This window comes from Ostrinia furnacalis, unplaced genomic scaffold (genome assembly GCF_004193835.3).
Source record: "Ostrinia furnacalis isolate ACB-3 unplaced genomic scaffold, ASM419383v2 OfSCF1345, whole genome shotgun sequence".
Classification (NCBI taxonomy): Eukaryota; Metazoa; Arthropoda; class Insecta; order Lepidoptera; family Crambidae; genus Ostrinia; species Ostrinia furnacalis.
The window spans coordinates 226933-247249 of NW_021131584.1; the positions used below are offsets into that span (position 1 = coordinate 226933).

The 20317-nt window shown below is 37.6% G+C and overlaps 1 protein-coding gene across 5 annotated transcripts in view; it reads left to right on the forward strand.

Moving 5' to 3' along the window:
- The window catches only part of tn (tripartite motif containing protein thin), a 120251-nt gene that overhangs the window by 96162 nt on the left and 3772 nt on the right, over positions 1-20317 (forward strand). For 2 of the 5 annotated variants that reach the window (XM_028303959.1, XM_028303960.1), the window contains 7 exons: positions 9817-9978; positions 10058-11497; positions 11697-12933; positions 13031-13203; positions 14102-14242; positions 18895-19035; positions 19727-19944. In XM_028303959.1, coding sequence (XP_028159760.1) covers positions 9844-9978; positions 10058-11497; positions 11697-12933; positions 13031-13203; positions 14102-14242; positions 18895-19035; positions 19727-19944 — 3485 coding nt within the window. In that variant the 5' untranslated portion in view covers positions 9817-9843. Of the gene's footprint in view, positions 1-3669; positions 3888-9816; positions 9979-10057; positions 11498-11696; positions 12934-13030; positions 13204-14101; positions 14243-18894; positions 19036-19726; positions 19945-20317 lie in introns of those variants that run through there. The other 3 variants (XM_028303961.1, XM_028303957.1, XM_028303958.1) reach the window with 3 other exon arrangements.

The following is a 20317-nucleotide window of genomic DNA, read 5'->3' on the forward strand; positions in this document are numbered from 1 at the left end:
TGTAAAGTAAGTCAAAATCGTCCAGTTGTTTTAGTAGAAAGAGCTAATGTTTAGCTGAAAGTTTGTCAGCGAATGCTCCCAATATAGGATATAATGTTGGTGAAGTATGAAGTTTGGGTCATGGTGGCTTTGGGAGGCATACGCTGATAAACTTTCAGCTTTTATAAAATGACGTAGGTCTGGCGTTCACTAGCTCTTAATCTATAATACACCACTCAAAAATTTATATTTATAAATAGGAACATGACGCGCGTTTTTGGTATCATCTGTGGTATCATTTAGAAACATAAATTTATAAATGAGAAAAATGCTGTTTACAGTTTTAGCATTATTTGTAAAATGTTAAAAAAAGTTGTAGACTGTAGAGATTTCAACATACAATTGCACAACTAAAAAATAATTTTCTTGTCATTATAAAATTAGTCATACATTTATATGTACGTCAATGGTAGTTTCAACTAAATTAGTCTTTTTAGCATGAAACTGGTCATAATCATCTTGGCAACCGTCATCATGACTAACTTATATCCGTACTCTTTATCAACAGATCATCAATGAAGATGAAGGTTAGCATAGGTATCTATTCGACCTTTTAAGATTGCAATATGGTTGCAAAAGTTATGCAGATTTGCAAAACAGATAGGTCGCAGATTCGGTACTCAATAAGGTATTTTTCAAATAAGGTACTTTATTTTCAAAATAAAGTACCTTATGTACATGTAATAGCCGCTATCTTCACGTGCTTTCACCTTTGCTTCCGTAACTTTTACTTTCTTTTCTATCACCCTAAATAACTGAAGAGTCAGACTTCAAAGATCACCAATACATCAGCACCTAGTCCTTATCGTCTAACATATAAAGACGCATTTCGCAGTTGTACTGAACTTCCTGTACATGCCAATCTATGATTTGGCAGCCTATAATGCTATTTATATCCAAATCATTAGCATCTGTATCGAAAGGACAGATGTATAATGTATTTATAGATCAAAAGTATAAGAGCCAAATCACACCATGCGTTGCGGCGGCGATGCGACGCCGGAGCGGTGTCACTTCGTCGTCATTGGCAGAGTAAATACAAATGAGTAGGTTATCTTCATAGAAACCGCACCGGGCGCGGTTTGTATATGAGCGCACCAATACGTATGCGGCGCGCACGCACACACTGACAAAGTTAAGCGTGGATTATCGGGGAGCCAGTCGTGGTTGCGCCGAATTTTGTCAATATGTAAGTGCGCGCCGCATACGTATATTGACGCGCTCACATACAAACCGCGTTCGGTGCGTTTCTATGAAGATGACCTACTCATTTGTATTTACTCTGTCATTGGTCTTATCATTGGTCATACATAGAAATCTGTGTCGAGCACACAAGCAGTGCGGCGCTGCGTCGCGAAATACAACAAAATCTTCAACCGCGCCGCAACGCATCGTGTGTTTTGGCTCTAAGACGGGTATTTAATGTTTGGTAAGTATTCGTAGCTCGTACGCCCATTATAGTAAATAGTGGCGTTATAGATTAGGCGTAGTTTATGATGTAAATAAGAATAAGGTTATCTGATTTCGTAAACAAAATGTCCAAGTAGAATGTTAGAGAGAAAGTTATGACCTTACGGGACTTTGAAGCATCAGAAGTGAGTCTGAAAATAAAATAGTGAACGAAATAAGTTTAGCCATGCATGCGTGTTGATATTTAAACAGTTCTAGATAAATGAATTATCGTGCTCACTACACTTACATTTGTAACCCGTACTTAAGCTACGTTTTTTTTTCAATTATCTACGACAATATTGTTTACGAGAGTAAAAAAAGCGATGCGCAATACAATTTCGCTGCGACAAATAAACCTCACAAGAATGTATTACAACAGGAAACATTAAATTGAACGTGTGGAAGAAATCTATAATCTATATATATAAAAATGAAACCCGTTTCGCGTTGTCACGGCATCACGTGTGAACGGCTGAACCGATTTCGATAATTCTTTTTTTTAAATGTTTGTGGAAGTCCAAGGATGGTTCTTACGGAAAAAAATATTAAGAAAATCTCTACGCTAAGGCGGTACGAAGTTCGCCGGGTCAGCTAGTAATATTATAAAGACGAAGAGTTTGTTGTTTGCTTGAACGCGCTAATCTCAGGAACAAGTCTATTTACCTTGGTCCAATTTGAAAAAATATTTACCTAGTATTGGATAGCCCATTTTATCGAAGAAAGCTTCAGGCTACATAACATCACCCTACTGCTAATAGAGGCAGAGCAATAAAGAAAAGTGCTACAAAAATGGGAAATAATATTCAAACTATTTTCACGTGTACGAAATGTTAGGACAAAAAATAACAGAACTTAGGGATATACAAGTTGTGTAAATCACACGCAGTGTCATAATTTTAATGGAAAACGTAAAAACAACGCCTACAAAAATTGGGGATACATGAATTTATTTTCCTAAATTACATTTTCGCGAACTTAATGCGTCTTCTTGCGCTAATATGTTTTGCCATTTCAGCAATAAAAATAATCCGTAAAANAAAAATGTAATTTAATGTACAGCTTAAAGGGACAATAGACCTGAGTATTTCATGTGAATTTCAGCTTGATACGTTCACGCGTTCTTGAGATAAAGGGTCTTGACAGAAGGACTGACGGACAACAAAGTGATCCTATAAGGGTTCCGTTTTTTCCTTTTGAGGTACGGAACCCTAAAAAACAGAACTTAGGGGATATAAAAGTTGTGTAAATCATACGCAGTGTCATCATTTTAATGAAAATCGTAAAAACACCTACAAAAATTGGGGATACCTACATGAATTTATTTTCCAAAATTACATTTTCGCGAACACAATGCGTCTTCTTGCGCTAATATATTTAGCCATTTCAGCAATAAAAATAATCAGCAACCGTAAAANCCGTAAAATATTGTATTTTAACAACGAGAAAAATTATCGCTAACAATGAACAAATTATTATTATTCTAAAGCTATTAAAAAAAACCAAGGAACAGTAAATATTAATCAATAAAACTTCAACTGTAGAGATTTATGCAAACAAATAAATTTCAGTAACACAACAAAAGCATTGTTTCTCAAAATAGAGTAAAACGTGTACACGTAAACGTACTTTGCTTGAATGAAGAGGATAAAATTAAATCAAAACGACGTTTAGCATGTCCATTTATCACAAACACGAGTAATGTTCGCGCATTTTCCAAGGAAATAGCAACACATTCTAGTTCATACGCTTTCATTGAGAATTTAGAAAGCAAAGCTGTAAATATCCCGTGAAGAAAATAGTCGATGTATTTCGGATACTTCGAAAGACGCAAATGTTTTTACTGGGATTAGCATTAATGTGGCTATAAGATGCGATGAAATAAATGACAAAAATGAATATGAAAATAACGAAAAACAAATTGACATAAATATTGCAAAAGTTTGCGAAATGTGCCCTCTACATGACAAGACATCAACCTCAAATTCAAAGAACATCAAAAATCTAGCAAAACGATGACATTGAGGGAAACCGAGACAAAGCGCACCTTGTAATCAAAAACAATATCTTAATACGTGTCCAATGACCTTTTCACGTCCAAAAGTAAACTGTGACGGAGAGATTCTACAACGTGCGCTCGCGCCGACCGTTCCCGAAATAAGTTCCCGCTCGCCGGTATCGTATTCCTTTCAGTATCCCCCGAGCTCCCGCGAGCGTACTAGCCTGTGATAAATACTAGTCAGTTACAAGTGCCACAGCCGCTGCTGCAATAATGTCAAGTAATACACTAGTGACCTGAGCACCCGATATTTTCACCCCCAAAACTGTAACGCTAATCCCGCTTGTGTGAATTGGATTACCAGTGTTTGTAATTTTTTGATGTACCAATAATTAAGGCTGTAAGTATCTGCTTTGTTTTTAATTTAACACACAACACGCTTTGAATTGCGTATTATTTTGAAACAATGAAATATTACCGCGTGCACTTTAAATTTGTAAATTCCTAAAATCCCCTTTCTGAGTTTTCTTAACATAAATATCTCTGGAAATGATGACTATAGTTGTCTTCAAATGAAAATTTATATTAATACTTAATTTTCTCCAAATTTTTTTTATGTTTTTATATTTCTATTTACTTTATCTATCTAATCTTCTTCACAACCAACTTTTATATTAAATTATAACTCACTTTTCTGCCTTTACACCTACTAACTACAAATATTATACTTAAGCTTGATTTACATCAGCATCATAAATTATTATGTCTACCATTGTCATTATGTATTTAAATACTATTATCAATTTTCCCTTATTTCTTTGTAATCTAAAACTTAATATACCAAAAAAGAAGCGCACCATTCGTTACGAAAAATGATTTCTTTACCCACCATTTTCCTATCACACAGTTTTACTCTACTCGTAGCACATTTTTTTCTAACATTGCGAAATTTATCTCATGTAATATCAGAACGAATACCATGATTTGCAAATTTGGAGTTTCAAACAGAAGTAGGTCTTTGTCCGTGAAAGCGTTCGGCGATTAAGTCACTGGCGAAAATACCGTCTTTGTTGAACCGCGTGATGCCGCCGCTACGTCATACATGGAAACTCGCCTTCGAACAAATACAGCTGAAAAATGTTTTAGTGCCAATTAAATTGTTATCTGTACATTAACTAGGTATTGTTTATGCAGCAGCTCATTTATATACCCTAGACAATATTGCCAGTGTGTTTTTAGAGAATGAGACGACTCCAACTCTTACTGTGGATGTAGTGAAAAGCAGCTAAGGGATCAAACATCCGGAAGTTAGAGACGTACTCATTTTTTAATGTGAAAAGTGTAGACTAAATTCTCCATTTGCTTCTGGTAAATTAGAGATTTGTAGTCGTGCTGCAGTGGGGACTAAATTAATCAAATCATAGTAGGTACTCGTAAATATAAGTTATCGTCATGTTGACTTAACGAACAGTTACTAGGTTTCGTTAAGTCAACATGATTATAATCACAGCTTTTGCTGTACTATTTTCTTATAGATGTTTTCCTTATTTAATAAATATCACCCGGAAACAATATTTATTCAATAATAATAAAGAGGATGAAAAAAATTTAATCTTCAAAACAAAGTCGTGAAAAACAAAAATCTGAGTCAAGCTCATTTGATTTTAATCTAACCAAGGTTGGAAATTTTCTGATTGCGATTTATGTTTTATCGTTCATCGAAAGTTTCATGAGTCGGTTTATTAAGTACCTATGTAGTATCAGTCTAAATTTGTCTGAGGAGTTTTATGAATACTTTTTACTTCAGCGAAACACAGATGTGCTCAATTCACGTGGAAAATCTGTTAGTGATTCGATGTTCAGAATTCAGAGCAAAACTAAGTATTACAGCTCGGGTTTTACAAGATATATTTAACCAATTGCTCCTGCATTTCAACTCCAATCAATTAGAATGTGTTTACATTCAAGAAAAAATGAATAAAATGAGAATTTACTTTATTGTACAATACATTATAAAAAGATAGAAGAAATACCAGATCTAACAGCACAGGCTTACGACATTTTAGAAGAATTAGAAGCTATTCAACAGTTGTTATAAAAGGCTAGGTACTAGTTTTGTGACGTTTTTACAAAGTTTAGTTCTTTGATGGTCTTTAATAACTTAGATACAAAAACTTGTATAAATCTAAGTTAATTTTTTCTTGCCATTGTAATATACATCTATTATCATGCAATCCAAAATGTTCCAAACGCCACCAGTCATAACATAATTAAAGCGGTTATCTGTATCGTTCGCATCTCCCTTCTCAATAGCTGGCATTTGTCCCAGCGGTGCGGTCGGTTTCCTGGGTTTCGTAACCTTTTCCTAGAATACGATTAAAGTGGATACAGTCATGACCAAAAATAAAGGGAAAAGTTAAACAGAATGTGACTGGATGTTATCGAATCATCGAATAAAAATTTTATGATATTTTTTATCAGAATTGTTTGTAGGATTTATTTCGACATATTTGTTTAAATCAACATTTACGCCCATCGACGTAGTATTCCCATGACATCAATAGGGTAAGGTGGGGCACAATGTTACACGGGGTACAATGTTACAATGCATATTTCTCCGTCCCTTTCTATAGTTGTATGATGTTCAACGGCTCAGTNTCGTGGGCTCTCGTACTATTATCAAATAACGCTAGCTTTGGCGTAGCTAGGGTTTTTTTTAGGCAGGGTAACTACCTACAAATATAAAACAAGTATTCTAAGGTAAAACCTGTAGCTATGCCAATGGACACCATTCATTTCACTTAAACCAAAATTACGTCAAAGTCCGGAGTTTTATAAAAAAAAATATGCAGTATGATTATTTTTTATTTATTTATTTTTCCTATATTTGCATTATAGGTAGGTACCTACCTCAGCGTTTTGAATTTTTGCGTTGATTTAGAATTTCTCACAGTTTAGAGGCAATTAGATTTAAGAAGTGTTTGATATGAATTTCAACTTTAATATCTCTACGCGTTCATGTGAAAAAGGGTAGGTAGTAAGTTTATAATTATTAAAAAAATATTTTATGTCATGTAAGCAAAAATAATATTTTAAATTTTATATAACTTCAAATTTATCATTTTCGCAATTTTTCCTTTATCTGTACTATATAACGTTGCTTCGTGCCGAATTTCAAGATTCTGAGTTCACAGGAAGTACGTCTTCCAGCCTGTGGTCGCCACTCGAGAACTTTCCTGCCCCAACGGCCAATTATATTATAGGGTAAGGTGGGGCACAATGTTACACGGGGTACAATGTTACAATGCATATTTCTCCGTCCCTTTCTATAGTTGTATGATGTTCAATGGCTCAGTTCAGCAGCTCTTATGAGCTTGACAAACGTGTATACCAACATCATACAACTAATAGAAAGGGACGGAGAAATATGCATTGTAACATTGTACCCCGTGTAACATTGTGCCCCACCTTACCCTATAATATAATTGGCCGTTGGGGCAGGAAAGTTCTCGAGTGGCGACCACAGGCTGGAAGACATAGCATGGGCAGGCCTCCTACTAAGTGGACCGACGATCTGGTAAAGGTCGCGGGAAGAGCCTGGATGTGGGCAGCGCAGGACCGTTCATTATGGAAAACCTTGGGGGAGGCCTTTGGCCAGCAGTGGACGTCATTTGGCGAAAACGAACGAACGAACAATATACATAATTGTAGGTTCATTACTGAAGATTGTTTTAAGAGAATTGATTTCATTAAAACTTTCTTTACCACCCGTACATGCTGGAATACCATAACATTATTGTTTATAAACGTGACCACAAGTACGCTGGCTATTTTAAAATTGTTTACATCATTATGTTCGTACGTCATTGACGTCATTATCAACTCTCTACAGAGCGAAGACTATATTTTACTTGCAAACTCGCAAGATTAAGAATATACAGATTAGATACAAGATAATAAGAATATACAGATAGATAATAGAGATTTTGATCGATGATTACCTATTATTAATTTATTCATTAATTTAAACACATTTTAATGAAAAACTCTTCTGTTTTAAATTAATACATAGATATCCACAATTAAAAACTAGTATTTCATATGCTTACAGAATAAAACATTTGAATTTCAAGTCACAACTTCAACAAAAAGTACCCACATCATTGATGGTGGTGACAACTACTCTATTCTGACATGACATGTCTATTGTCACTAATTACTTACCAGAACATCAACTAAAAGCGGGCGTGACTCAATAAAAAGAGTTCTAACTAAAAAATGCCTGACAGTCGCCAAAAACGTAAAAGTATGATTGAAACCAGATTGAAACGCTGTACGGCAAAAAATTTGACGGCCAATATTTTTAAAAATAACCATTGCGACTGTATTTACACGTGGGTGGTTTGATAAACAATCAACGCAGTACTAAATCGAGCTTCCGCGATGGAAGCTATGAGTTTTAGTTTGTCTAGAATAGAATACGGAACTAAAATGCCGGGACAGTTTTAGAATATCAAAATCAACCTTGACTACGTACTTTGTTATTATTTTAGCTAGTTACAAGTTAGTGAGCTAGGAAGAATAGGAAAAATAGTAATTAGAACCAAATTCCAAATTATTTAAAGTGCAGTCACCAACAAGTCGACTTACAACATTCTGACATACTATTTCCACAATAGCTTTTGTTGTTCATAATCAATTTAAACTTCAATTTCCTGAAATAGAGCTAAAATCTTTTAAACAACTTTAATTCATGACTAAGGTTGGGTTGCACCATCTTTTTTAACTTTGACAAACGTAAAAATCTGTCAAACTCCATACAAAAATCACCGGTTATCGTTAAAGTTTCGGTCAAAATTAGGTGGTGCAACTCAGCCTGTGTATACCATTTTGACAAAATATCTATGACGTAAATGTTAACGGAGCCTTAAAACAAAGTTGTCACGCCGAGGATAAAGAATAACAAAGACAAAATTGCTTTCGTGATGAAATAATAACGATGTTCTATTATGGGAATAAATGCTAATTTTCTAAAGATAGAGGTTTCTGCAATAACATCGTTTCAAGAGATACGAGTAGGTATAAGATATGAGAACAATTGAAAAATTTTTTCATTTGTTTTATACGAGTAGTTATTGTTTTTTATTATTATATTAAAGCTAGGGCTAAATAAAATACAATATTTCAAATCACATGCCTATTTACTATTTAACTAATTAATTTCAAAAGCGGGTAAATAATATATTATTATTCTGCACTCACTCACTCAATCTTACCATGCCAAGGATCCATTAGAGGTGTATAAATAAACTTGCAAAACGAGATTAACGTGCATTTTCACTGGCTATTCGTTTCAACTACTAGTGTTATGCTGTTAAATTACGTTCAACAAATTAGAAACTCTCCACCAACCAAAACCTCATCAGGGATTAAATTTTCAAGCTGAACAAACTAAACTGCAGAGACTTCATCTTATTTACTTGAACATGAACCATAGTGAACTAAACTTCGTAGCGTACGAGTTCATAACTGAATAATAAATTTTGCCAACTCTCCTTCCAGTGACGCAACCAAATGACTCAATAGAAAACTCGTAACAAACAGAATATCGGCACGTAACAAAAAGTAATTACTACTCCATCACGAAGTGTCACATCGGGCTCCTAAAATATCACCACCCTATTTCATTGTTTCAACGGAAGCCAAGGCGTGGCTGAAAAAACCTTGTTTCACAATCAATACGGTTGAAAATCGTTTGACAGCGAATCTGCTACTGCAGAGCTGAATGCTTACTAGAGATTCGTATAGAAGCCGTGTGAAATGGCAGACTGTTCTATTTATAAAATCTGCCGGATCCTTGGATACACCTCGAATACCAAATTTAACTCGCCCCAGACTTCAGTCGAACCAAAAGCGACTTCCGCGGTGAAAGTAAACAAAGCTCGCCTCAATTTTGAAGGCCATCATTCTTTCTGATGGTAATTTGAAGCAAGTTTCGCTCATTCAATACAATTTCCCCGCGGGAATTTTCTTCGGTACCCATATTCCGTAATGACTGGCGTTTATTTTGTACATAAAAACTTGCAGACTTTAAAAGGTGAAGTTTTGACAAAAGCATTTATATAGACGAAGTTGTGTTTGAATTTATGGCAGCTTCGGGCTTTGGAACTGAGTGAAAGTGTCGAAACTGTTATAGTCTATTAGAAAGTTTTGAAGACAGTCATATTTCCTGCATGTAATTTTCTATAATTTACTAAACATCTCCCTCGATAGAGTTGTTTGTTTATGTACTCCTTATGTGACCTTCTAATGTTTAGTTTTCTTTGACAGATACGTAAAGCAGCGAAAAAGCCAAAATGGAGCAGTTTGAATCGCTGTTGACGTGCTGCGTTTGCCTCGACCGGTACAGGAACCCAAAACTGCTGCCATGTCAGCACAGTTTTTGTATGGAACCTTGCATGGACGGGCTTGTCGACTACGTCAGACGACAGGTAACAACATTTCTGTCTATATTTAAATTAAGTTTTCTTTAATCTTTTTCTGTTTTGCTGATTTATATTTTCGTTCCAGGTCAAATGTCCAGAATGCCGTGCAGAACACCGAATCCCGTACCAAGGAGTACAAGGGTTCCCAACAAATGTAACTCTTCAACGGTTCCTGGAACTGCACGCTCAAATAGCAGGGGAACTTCCAGATCCCACTGCTGGACAGGTCATGGAAAGATGCAACGTTTGCTCCGAAAAGGCTTACTGCGCACCATGTGCTCATTGCGACAAGAAAGTCTGCGAAGACTGCAAGTCTGCACACATGGAAGTACTTCGTCGGGAAATTTCAAGGATCAACAATCAAATTCGACGCGGTGTTAATAGGCTTCAAGATATTTTAGCAATAGTTGAACGCAACACGACGAATCTTCAAACAAACTGCGGAGCAGTTGGTGGAGAAATAGATGAAATCCACAAAAGACTTTCAAAGGCATTGAAAGATAGAACTGACTTCCTAAGGAACGAGGTCGACCGTTACTTAGCAACTGAACTGAGAAACCTCACTCATCTTAAAGATAACTTAGAGTTAGAATTAAGTAATATACAAAGTAATTGTGATCTCGCCGATAAATACATGAACGACGACGTAGAATGGGAGGACACTGAGTTAGTGGACACCAAAGAGATCTTCCTCAAGACAGTTGAATTTCTCAGAAACTTCGATTATGAAGCTGGTGATTATAATCGTAGAATACGATTTATTATGACTCATGATCCTAACCAGTTGGTGATGCATGTTGCAAGCTATGGTGAACTGAATATCACTCAACCAAATGCTTATTCTGGTGGAATGCAACAGAGCCAAGGACTAACGAGATCTAAGAGTGATCATCGCTTGGCGACTCAATTCCGCCAGCAAGAAGAAAACAAAGGTTATACAGAAAATGATGAACCTATTTTGGGAGGTAGGAAGTTTGGTGAACGAAGACCACCTCCTCCAGAAAAGCACACAAGAGATACATATGGTACGACTGACGATTACAGTGGTTATGAGTCAGAGCATAGACCATCCCGCAGATTCCGTTCCCGATTTGTTAGGAGTCACCAACAAGACAACGACTCGGACACGGAATCTAGTACCCGTGCGGCTGCTGTCAAAGCTGAACAGCTTCAAAAAGAAAAAGAGAAGGTCACCGATACTGAAGACGCAACTCGCGGTCCACTCAGTGGTATATTTAGACTCAGTGACTGTCCTCGAGTCATGCAAAGGATTATGGATGTAGACAGTGGAAAAAAGAAGGAAAAAAAGGAGCCACCGCCTCCACCGAAACCGGTTCAACCAGCACCGCAAGTACGTCGACCGCCAGCACCAGCGCGTCAGCAAAGTGAGGACGATGAAATCTCACGACTCAAAAGACAAAACAAAGGTGCTGCATCATCGCAGGAGCCTGACAGAGCTCCTCAACGCGCCGCAGAAGAAGAGAGGAACTCTATAACTCGTAAACCACCGACACCAGCTCGGGAGGTGAGTGTGGAAGAAGAAAGAGATTGAAGTACCTGACGATTGATAGTACAACGTAGAGCTTAGGCAAATCATCGTTACTAACAAGGGAATTTCATTCCGTATATACACTCCACGATTAACCAATTTACACACATTACACAACACGAACAAATGTATCTACAGTTTTGGTGTCCATATCGAATTTCAATATATTTCTCAGGCGTCCAGCGACGGTGAATCCGATGAATCTGTTGGATCTTTGCAACGAACGCAGCAACGTAAGGCTGCCGCGCCAGTTCCCAAACCAACCGTAACAGCTAGACGGCCCTCAGCTACTGAGACTCCGGCACCTCATCGCCCGGCCGCCCGTGCTCCTAGCACCGAATCAAGCGCGTCTACAGAAAGCTCCGGCTCGGCGGTTAAACACACAGGTGCGATACTATCCATCGCAGAACTTAAAGCCAAATATAGTACCGTTGGGCTCCCACCAAAACCAGGCATTCGTTTTCTTTCCGCAGGCAACGAGAGAACAACACCCGTGACAACGAACGGAACAGCCGGCGGGGCACAGCGCGTTCAAAGCCGTTTTGTTGGGTCCCAGCGGCCGACGCCCGCTCCGGCGCCCGCCGAGCCGGCTCACGAAGACTCAGACACCAGCTCTGAAGAAGAGACTGACTCGTCGGAGGAGAGTGAAGAGGAGCCTGCAACGCAAAGAAAGCCCGAGAGCCAGGCGATGGCTCGCAGCGATATAGGTCCGCTCTTAGCTCGCAGCACTAACGCCCGTAACGACGCCCACGAAACCAAACCAACCAAAGAAACTCCTACTCAGTCACGATACCGTACCCGACAAAGTTCACAGACCGAGGAAGAACCCCCGTCCCGCTACAGCACTAGCTCCTCGTACGGTAACCGTTACGGTAGTAAGCCGAAAGAAGAACTCGAACCACAGTCCTCGTTGGACGATGAATCTAAGTATCCGACTGCTCGGTCTAGGTACCTCGCCTTGAAAGAACGTCGTAACCGTCTCGCTAGAAGCAAGAGCAGCCACACCGGCTTCGGTGTGGGAGATGATGACGATCAAGACGATCCCGTATCTCCGACGACAGCGTCGCCCTCTGCGTACCTCGCGGCTCGATACGGCTCCGGCACTGGTGGTTCGGAGTTGTCTCGCAGCCGGTCCTCGCACGCTTTGAAGTCTAGAGAGAACTCGCCCGAGCGGACGGTCACGGGCGAGAAAGACGGCGCAGCCTTGAGCTCCTGGGCGAGGTATTTGAAAAACAAGTACGGATCGCGGGGCAAAGACCGTGACACGTCGAGCGGAACGTCGAGCACGTCCCGTCGCCTGTCTCTCGGGCTGCCATTACGTTCGGCTAACGAGCTTGCCAGTTCTGATGACGATTCAAAAAACGCGGCAGGCTCCCCCATCTCCCCTACGGCGGCTACAGCAGCGGTAGCAGGTTAGACATAGCGTGGCGTGTACATAGGTTTGGCGCTTGGAAAATGGAACTTATCCCTTTTATTTGAATGTGTGCTAATAATTTGTTTTTACTTTAGGTTTCGCAGCAGCAGGTTCCTCCCCTAGGAGCCAGTATCTGCAGAAACGCCGTTTACAATTCAGCGTGGGGAGCCGGGGGAGCGAACCCGGTTGTTTTACTTGGCCTCGTGGCATCGCTGTTGGCCCCGACAATACTATGGTCGTGGCTGATTCTTCAAATCATCGAGTGCAGGTAAAAAACCACACATTTCTATGTTTAAATACAATTTAAGTACTCTACTAAATGAGCTTCTCGTACGTAATAAAATAATAAAAATCACCACGTTCATGTAAAGCAATGTAACATCCACCAACAAATAAGATAACTAGTTTAATTAAACGTACGAGTAGACGTACAATTAAGATTTAAATATTTATATTACTTTGAGGTTTAAAATGAACTAAAATACAAAATGTATTTGCGAACTCCTTTGGCAGAGCAATCTCAATTATTTAAATCGCAGCGTCTGCAGATGGTTAAGAAATTTGACATTCAGTCAAAAGATTAAACTATCTTTAATGGAAGCTCGCAATTTGGCTTTAATCAAGGATCTCATTCACGAGGCAGATAGTATTTCGTTAAGTCTCATGTCAAAACAATTTTCCTTGCCAAAACTTTACGATAAAGTCTGAAGATTAATAGACAGTGCTATGTAAATCATTATAAACTTTAAAGTTTTCAACGGGACTAATCTAACTCTTGTTTTCACCTCTCCTGATATGAAAAATAAATAAATAATAAGGCTCTCCCGTTGTTATTGTATAGTCAAGACGTCACTTTTTTGCTTAATCAGTTGACTTAATATTTTGTTGATATCAAAGGAAAAACATTAGTAGCAAAATGTAATTGCTATTCATTAAAAATTAATAAAAATAATTTGGGTTGTCGGAAATTTAATTAACGTCTTTTCCAGAAGTAATGTCTTAGAACTACAGTATAGTAGGGTTTACTAAGACCTAGTCTGCCAAAATCAGCCAGTAATTACTCTCAAGGACCTCTATCTGCTTTTAAATCCGCAACAAAACTTCGAAAAATAGTATTTAAAGAAGTGTTTTCTGATAGAAAATACTCAAAGAAGTATTCTCAACAGGTGTTCGACTCAAACGGCATCTTCGTGAAGGAGTTCGGACAGTACGGCAGCGGCGAAGGAGAGTTCGACTGCCTCGCCGGCGTCGCCGTCAACCGCATTGGGCAGTACATCATCGCGGACAGATACAATCATCGCATCCAGGTGAGAACAATAAGCTAACTTTGACATGGCTCGCAGAACTGCTAAAATCAAGTGGCAGTGGGCGGGGCACATAGCTCGTAGAGACGATGGCCGCTGGGGCAGGAAAGTTCTCGAGTGGCGACCACGGGCTGGAAGACGTGTGCAGGCCTCCTACTAGGGACCGACGATCTGGTAAAGGTCGCGGGAAGAGCCTGGATGCGGGCAGCGCAGGACCGTTCATCATGGAAAACCTTGGGGGAGCATTTGGCTGAAACGAACGAACGAACGAACGATTTAGTTCACTGTCATAGTGATACTAGAGTTGCAGTCCGCTGCTAGATGTAATTTAGCTTCTAACCCCCGGATTCGAATTGAGATTTTTAGCTTTAGCATGCTAATTTTCTTACTTAGAACATATATATAGTATATATATAAAAAGTTTATACTTGAGTAGAAATGAACACGCTCAAGCTAAGAGAAAATCTTTCAAAATACACCAGATTGGTATACCTACATGAATACATTTAATTGGACCTCATACTCTTCTTCGCTTCTTCTCAGCACTTGCCAAAATGTTCGTCTAGTTAAGCTGGCAGGGCAAAACAATAATAAAAAAGACCTCTATAGGGCCCTAATAATTCTATATCACTAAATCAATTTTAGACTGTTAGTCGCAATTAGCCATTGTGTAGCTGGGTGTGTTGTGACTACAACGTGATAAAATCTCTGTTATTTAGATAACAAATATCAATATTCCGCAAAAGACTGGAAAACCAATCCCAGTTTCCTCAAATTTTAAATTAGAAGCTTGTCTTCAAATAAAACCATCGCAGGATCAGCGAGACATTGGCACTAAAACGTCAAACAGAAATAAAATATGATCCCGACAGAGATATGATGGTACGAGATGGAACATGTCCAGCACGTGAAGATCGAATTTAAAATTGAGAAATAGTGCTGCTTACATACCTATAACTAAATATCGATAAATGTTCTTCTGATTAACCTTCACTGGTTGGGTTTTTTATTGGCGGTCAAGCTGTAGTTCCTAGCTACACAGGAGTTGCAGAGGTAGGAACGAGAGGTGGGAATAGTCCACCATTAATATCGATAAATTCTGATATAAAAAATCAGAGAAGTTCCATTTTTGTGTTACTTTGTCACTAATTATGAAGGCAGTCGTCATCTTTATTAATACTTTTTTAACCATAAACGTTTTTCTGTTTTAACTTTGAGTAGGTACCCAAGTAAATTGATATTCTCTCTCCTTAACTACGAGTACATCAATGACATTAAGCTTTTTTTTGTAATTAAATGTTGTAAAATGGTTAATCATATATCTACTTACTAAAATATTGGCCTTTACGTAACAAAGCTTATACATAGAGTAATTACTTATTGTCGTATAAGGGTGGTTTCGACTAAACAAGAGTAAATATTAATCTCAGAATACATCGTCAGTTATTCGACATTTTGACATAATTATTTCCCATACTAAAACTGTCAATGTGCCAGTTATACTAGGAGTTTGGTCGAATCGGGCCTAAGTGTATCGATATTATCCATCGACAACACTATCGCTAAACCCCACCACTGCAACGAGTTTGATCTCCGATGCATTTTCAAGAGAATATAATATTTGGTTTTTCGGTCAGTGAGTGACATGAATGAATTTTCACACAACCAGGATAGTAAGTATCTAGAATTACATCACACTAAAATTATAAAGCCGAAAATTTGTGAGTGTGTATTTGTTACCTCTTCACATCTAAACGGCTAGAGCGATTTTAATAAAAAAATGTATAGAGTTAGCTGACACCCTGGATTAACACAAAGGCTACGTTTTAGCGCGGTTAACACCACGGGGCACAGTTAGTAAATTAATAATTGAAGAAGTAGTAGTAGCTCATATAATGAACCCTATAAAGAATATATTTATCAAGAGACTAAGTAGCTTATTAATATTTCATTGATTCTTAAGATAACTTGCTAGGGTACACACGCATACACTGACGAGCAAGGATTTCGGAACTTTATAAAAAATAAAAACACAAACATTTACACAACTTGGCTTGGACAGATTTTTTTCTCTCAGTGCAGGGTGACATTAAGCTCAAAAGTTCAAAGTAGCTGTACATTTTACTATTACTTATACAATTTCTTCCGAATGCTTTTTATTTACGAGTAGATTCTACGAGTACAGCATTGTATCTTGCATCTTGAAATAAAGCAAGCACTAGCTTTGAATTTCCTCTGATCTATTTCGTTTGCAAAACATTTTTTAACATCATATTTCGAAATTTAAAAAATCTCTCATAATATATAGAAATAAGTAATTTATATAGTAAATTGCTCGTAAGTGTATTACTCGTACCTATTCTAGAGTTTATGATTTTAACACGTTATTACAGGGTTGATCTCTCCTTCATTAGCGACAAGCAACTAAGTTATATTGTTTTTTAAAGAGACAAAGATATTAATTTCGATATCGATGTTATTTCAGTGTCTATATTTATTTATAACTAGCTTTCCGCCCGCGGCTTCACCCGCGTTAAATTTAGTTTGTCACAGATCTTCACAAATTATAGCCTATATGTTATTCTGGGTTATACACAATAATACTGTAAAGTTTCAACAAAATTCGTTCAGTAGTTTTTGCGTGAAAGAGTAACAAACATCCAGACATCCAAACTTTCGCATTTTATAATATTAGTAGGATAGGATAGTACGATTTAACCAAGTCTATTCCGAACTAAACATTATTTGATGGAGGTAACGAACAATGTTATCTCGGTTAAATACAATACATAGTGAACTAATCATTGGTTATACGACGCATTATCATGGTAATGCGCTATGAAGGCGCTGTAATAACATACCTATCCAATCCCATGTTGTGATAGCATAATCTTATTACGCCAAATCTCTGGGCACACCGCTATTGGGTTTATGCAAGTTTAATGATTAAATAAATTATAGTTTAAATAAGCAGTTTCAATTCGTATAGATTTTATTTTATCGTAAACTAGCTGACCCGGCGAACTTCGTACCGCGTATCAGAAATAATGTAAGATTCTAGTGGTGAAAGACTTTTTCAAATCAGTCCAGTAGTTTCGGAGCCTATTCAATACAAACAATCAAATCTTTCCTCAGGGTTGAAAAACATTTGAGATCCGAATGAACTTCAGTTTTTTTTATGCAGGACAAGGCAGGTATTTGACCGCAATCGCACCTGATGTTAAGTGAGATGTAGTCTAGTCTAGTGTTGGTGAAAATGCTGTTAACATTTACTACATGCCACAAATCGTCTTTGAAAATAATCAGATTCAGTTTCAATATAAGTTATCTAAATAAATTCGTATAAAAGTACTAAGTAGTAAAAAATGAAGAATGTTTGAATATTAACCACGAGGATTTAATTTTGTAACTAGCAACATTAAGTTTTTCTTTTCCTTAATTGAAATACATATCGCACCAAAGAATCGCAACGTACATCGTATTTATATTAGTTCTGTATGCATTCTCCGTGTGCTAAACGATATCGTACGAGATGTCACCTACGCGTGCACCACACGTGGTCTGCATACAAATTGTGCGTAGAATACCTATCGGTGCATCGGAGACTTTGCATTGGAAATGCGACTTTCAGAGTCCCGCTTTAGGAGCTATGTTTGTGTAATATGTAATTGGAGACAATCGCAGTTAGATCCATGGTGTCCAGAAATGGCGCTATTCAGTTTCTATTTTGGTAATAGTTTATTTTCAATTCAAGACAGTTTGAAGTTTCAAACAAAGACTTACACATAATTTTAAATGTAAAATTTATAATAATAAAATCTTTACAAATTACACATGGTCGATCTAGCCCCAAATCTAAACTTGTTCATAATTTATGAATTTTTTTGATGACACCCAAAACAATACAAACAGATATCTTAATGCATAGTACGTTATAAGTGTTTATGTTGTGTGGTACTCAAATTCAACAATGGCAAAAGCCGGCAAGGCACCTGTAACGCCCCTGAGACTACGGGTGTCTATGGTAATCACTTACTATCAAGTTTGCCTCCTGTCCCACAAAAAAAAATTCGTCCCATAATGTCAGTTATCAACTATCTTACCACTTGCTTCCACAACAATAACTTCTACAAACATTATCTTACCCATATCATAATGTTACCTAAAAAATCCATACTTTCTGATTCATTTCTGACTTGTACCTTTGTTCACACACTTCACATCACACGATTAAATCGCCCATGACTATTAACAATGTCGTATGTGAAAAACAGCAACTTTACAGGAGAGCGTTTCAAAGTTCAAATTGCTCATATTTTTGTTCTTATTTTAAGCAGGGTTATGAAAGTTTCGAGTATTACTATGAAAGTTATTTATGTTTAGGACAATATTATGAGTACCTGGTATTTAATGTATAAATATGAGAAAAGTCACTTGTGNTTAAACAAGGTAGTGACGTGCTAATATCTAGACTTACATATTAAGATACTAGTAGAAATGACTCGCATACATAAATTTGAATAACATCCCATAATGTCAGTTATCAACTATCTTACCACTTGCTTCCACAACAATAACTTCTACAAACATTGTCTTACCCATATCATAATGTTACCTAAAAAATCCATACTTCAGACATGTACCTTTGTCTCCAGGTCTTCGACCCTCAAGGCCGTTTCCTCCGAGCATTCGGCAGTCAGGGCACTGGAGACGGCAAGTTCAACTACCCGTGGGGCATCACCACGGACGCGCTTGGCTTCATCTACGTGTGTGACAAGGAAAACCATAGAGTACAGGTGAGACAGAATCACCTTTACCTCTTCAAAACGATTTCCATTGCTCAAGAGCATGATTTCCATTTCCATAACTTGATTTCCATGACATAGTTTCCTTGTATTATTTATTTATTTATTTAAAATAGGTACACAAACAGATAACTGTCAATTACATAGCCATGAAATTAACAAAATATTAAATAACTAAATAGAGATCCAAAATCAGCGTACTCAACATGCTTAGTATTAAATAAAGCTACTTATATTAAGACAAATGTAAATATACATAAAAATAGGGTAAACATTGGATAGTTATTAATTTTTAAAGATTGCTATTAAATATGTCAATGTCTATTGACATATTTAATAGCAGTTTTGGAGCAATAGTCACTTCTTTAGGCTACCTTTTAGTTGAATGCTTTCCTGTAAATTCTGTAGTTTAAAGTCTAAGTACTAAGCATTCGATCAGTGTACCTACCATGAGTTTACGTTAGGTGTGCTCGCTAGCGAGTACGTCAAAAATCTCTATGAAGATTTTGTTTCTTGAAAGTAGCCACTAGGGGCGCTGCACAATATGTCATACAATTAAATGTCATTTTTTTACGCAGTCGCTAGCGAGCACACCTAACGTAAACTCATGGTAAGCACACAGAAGTACAAAATTGCAAGAAAAGAAAATCTAGCAAATTCTCAAGTTACCCCCCATCCCCAGGTGTTCCAATCAGACGGCACATTCGTGGGCAAGTTCGGCAGCTTCGGCTCGAAACTGGGCCAGCTTGAACATCCCCACTACATCGCCGTCTCCAGCACCAACCGAGTCCTGGTGTCGGACTCCAACAACCACAGGATCCAGGTGTTCGACGTTAACGGTCGCGTGCTCTCATCGTTTGGAGAGGAAGGCTCTGAGGATGGACAGTTTAAGTTCCCGAGGTACGTTGTGTAATAGGTCTTTTCTTCCTTTATTTATTTATTTTAAGGACATCCAACAACGCATACACCTTATCTAATATAATAACCTTAATACATCAAACATTATGTGGTGTTGCCTTATTTAAAGGCTGCCACAACACGCAAATAAGTGTACTACTAATAGAAGGCAAAAAAAATTTTTTCTCTCATACCTAAATCATGTTTACAGTCTATAGTTCGTTTCGGATACATAGTCCAATTTTTAGACTATTTATCCGAATCCCACCACTGTCTGCTTCTTCTCAGCACTGGCCCATTGTTGTCCCAAAGCAGTAGGGTTAAGTACTTATTACTGGGACGTGTAAAAGAGCTTTTTATGAGTCAATTTGCAATA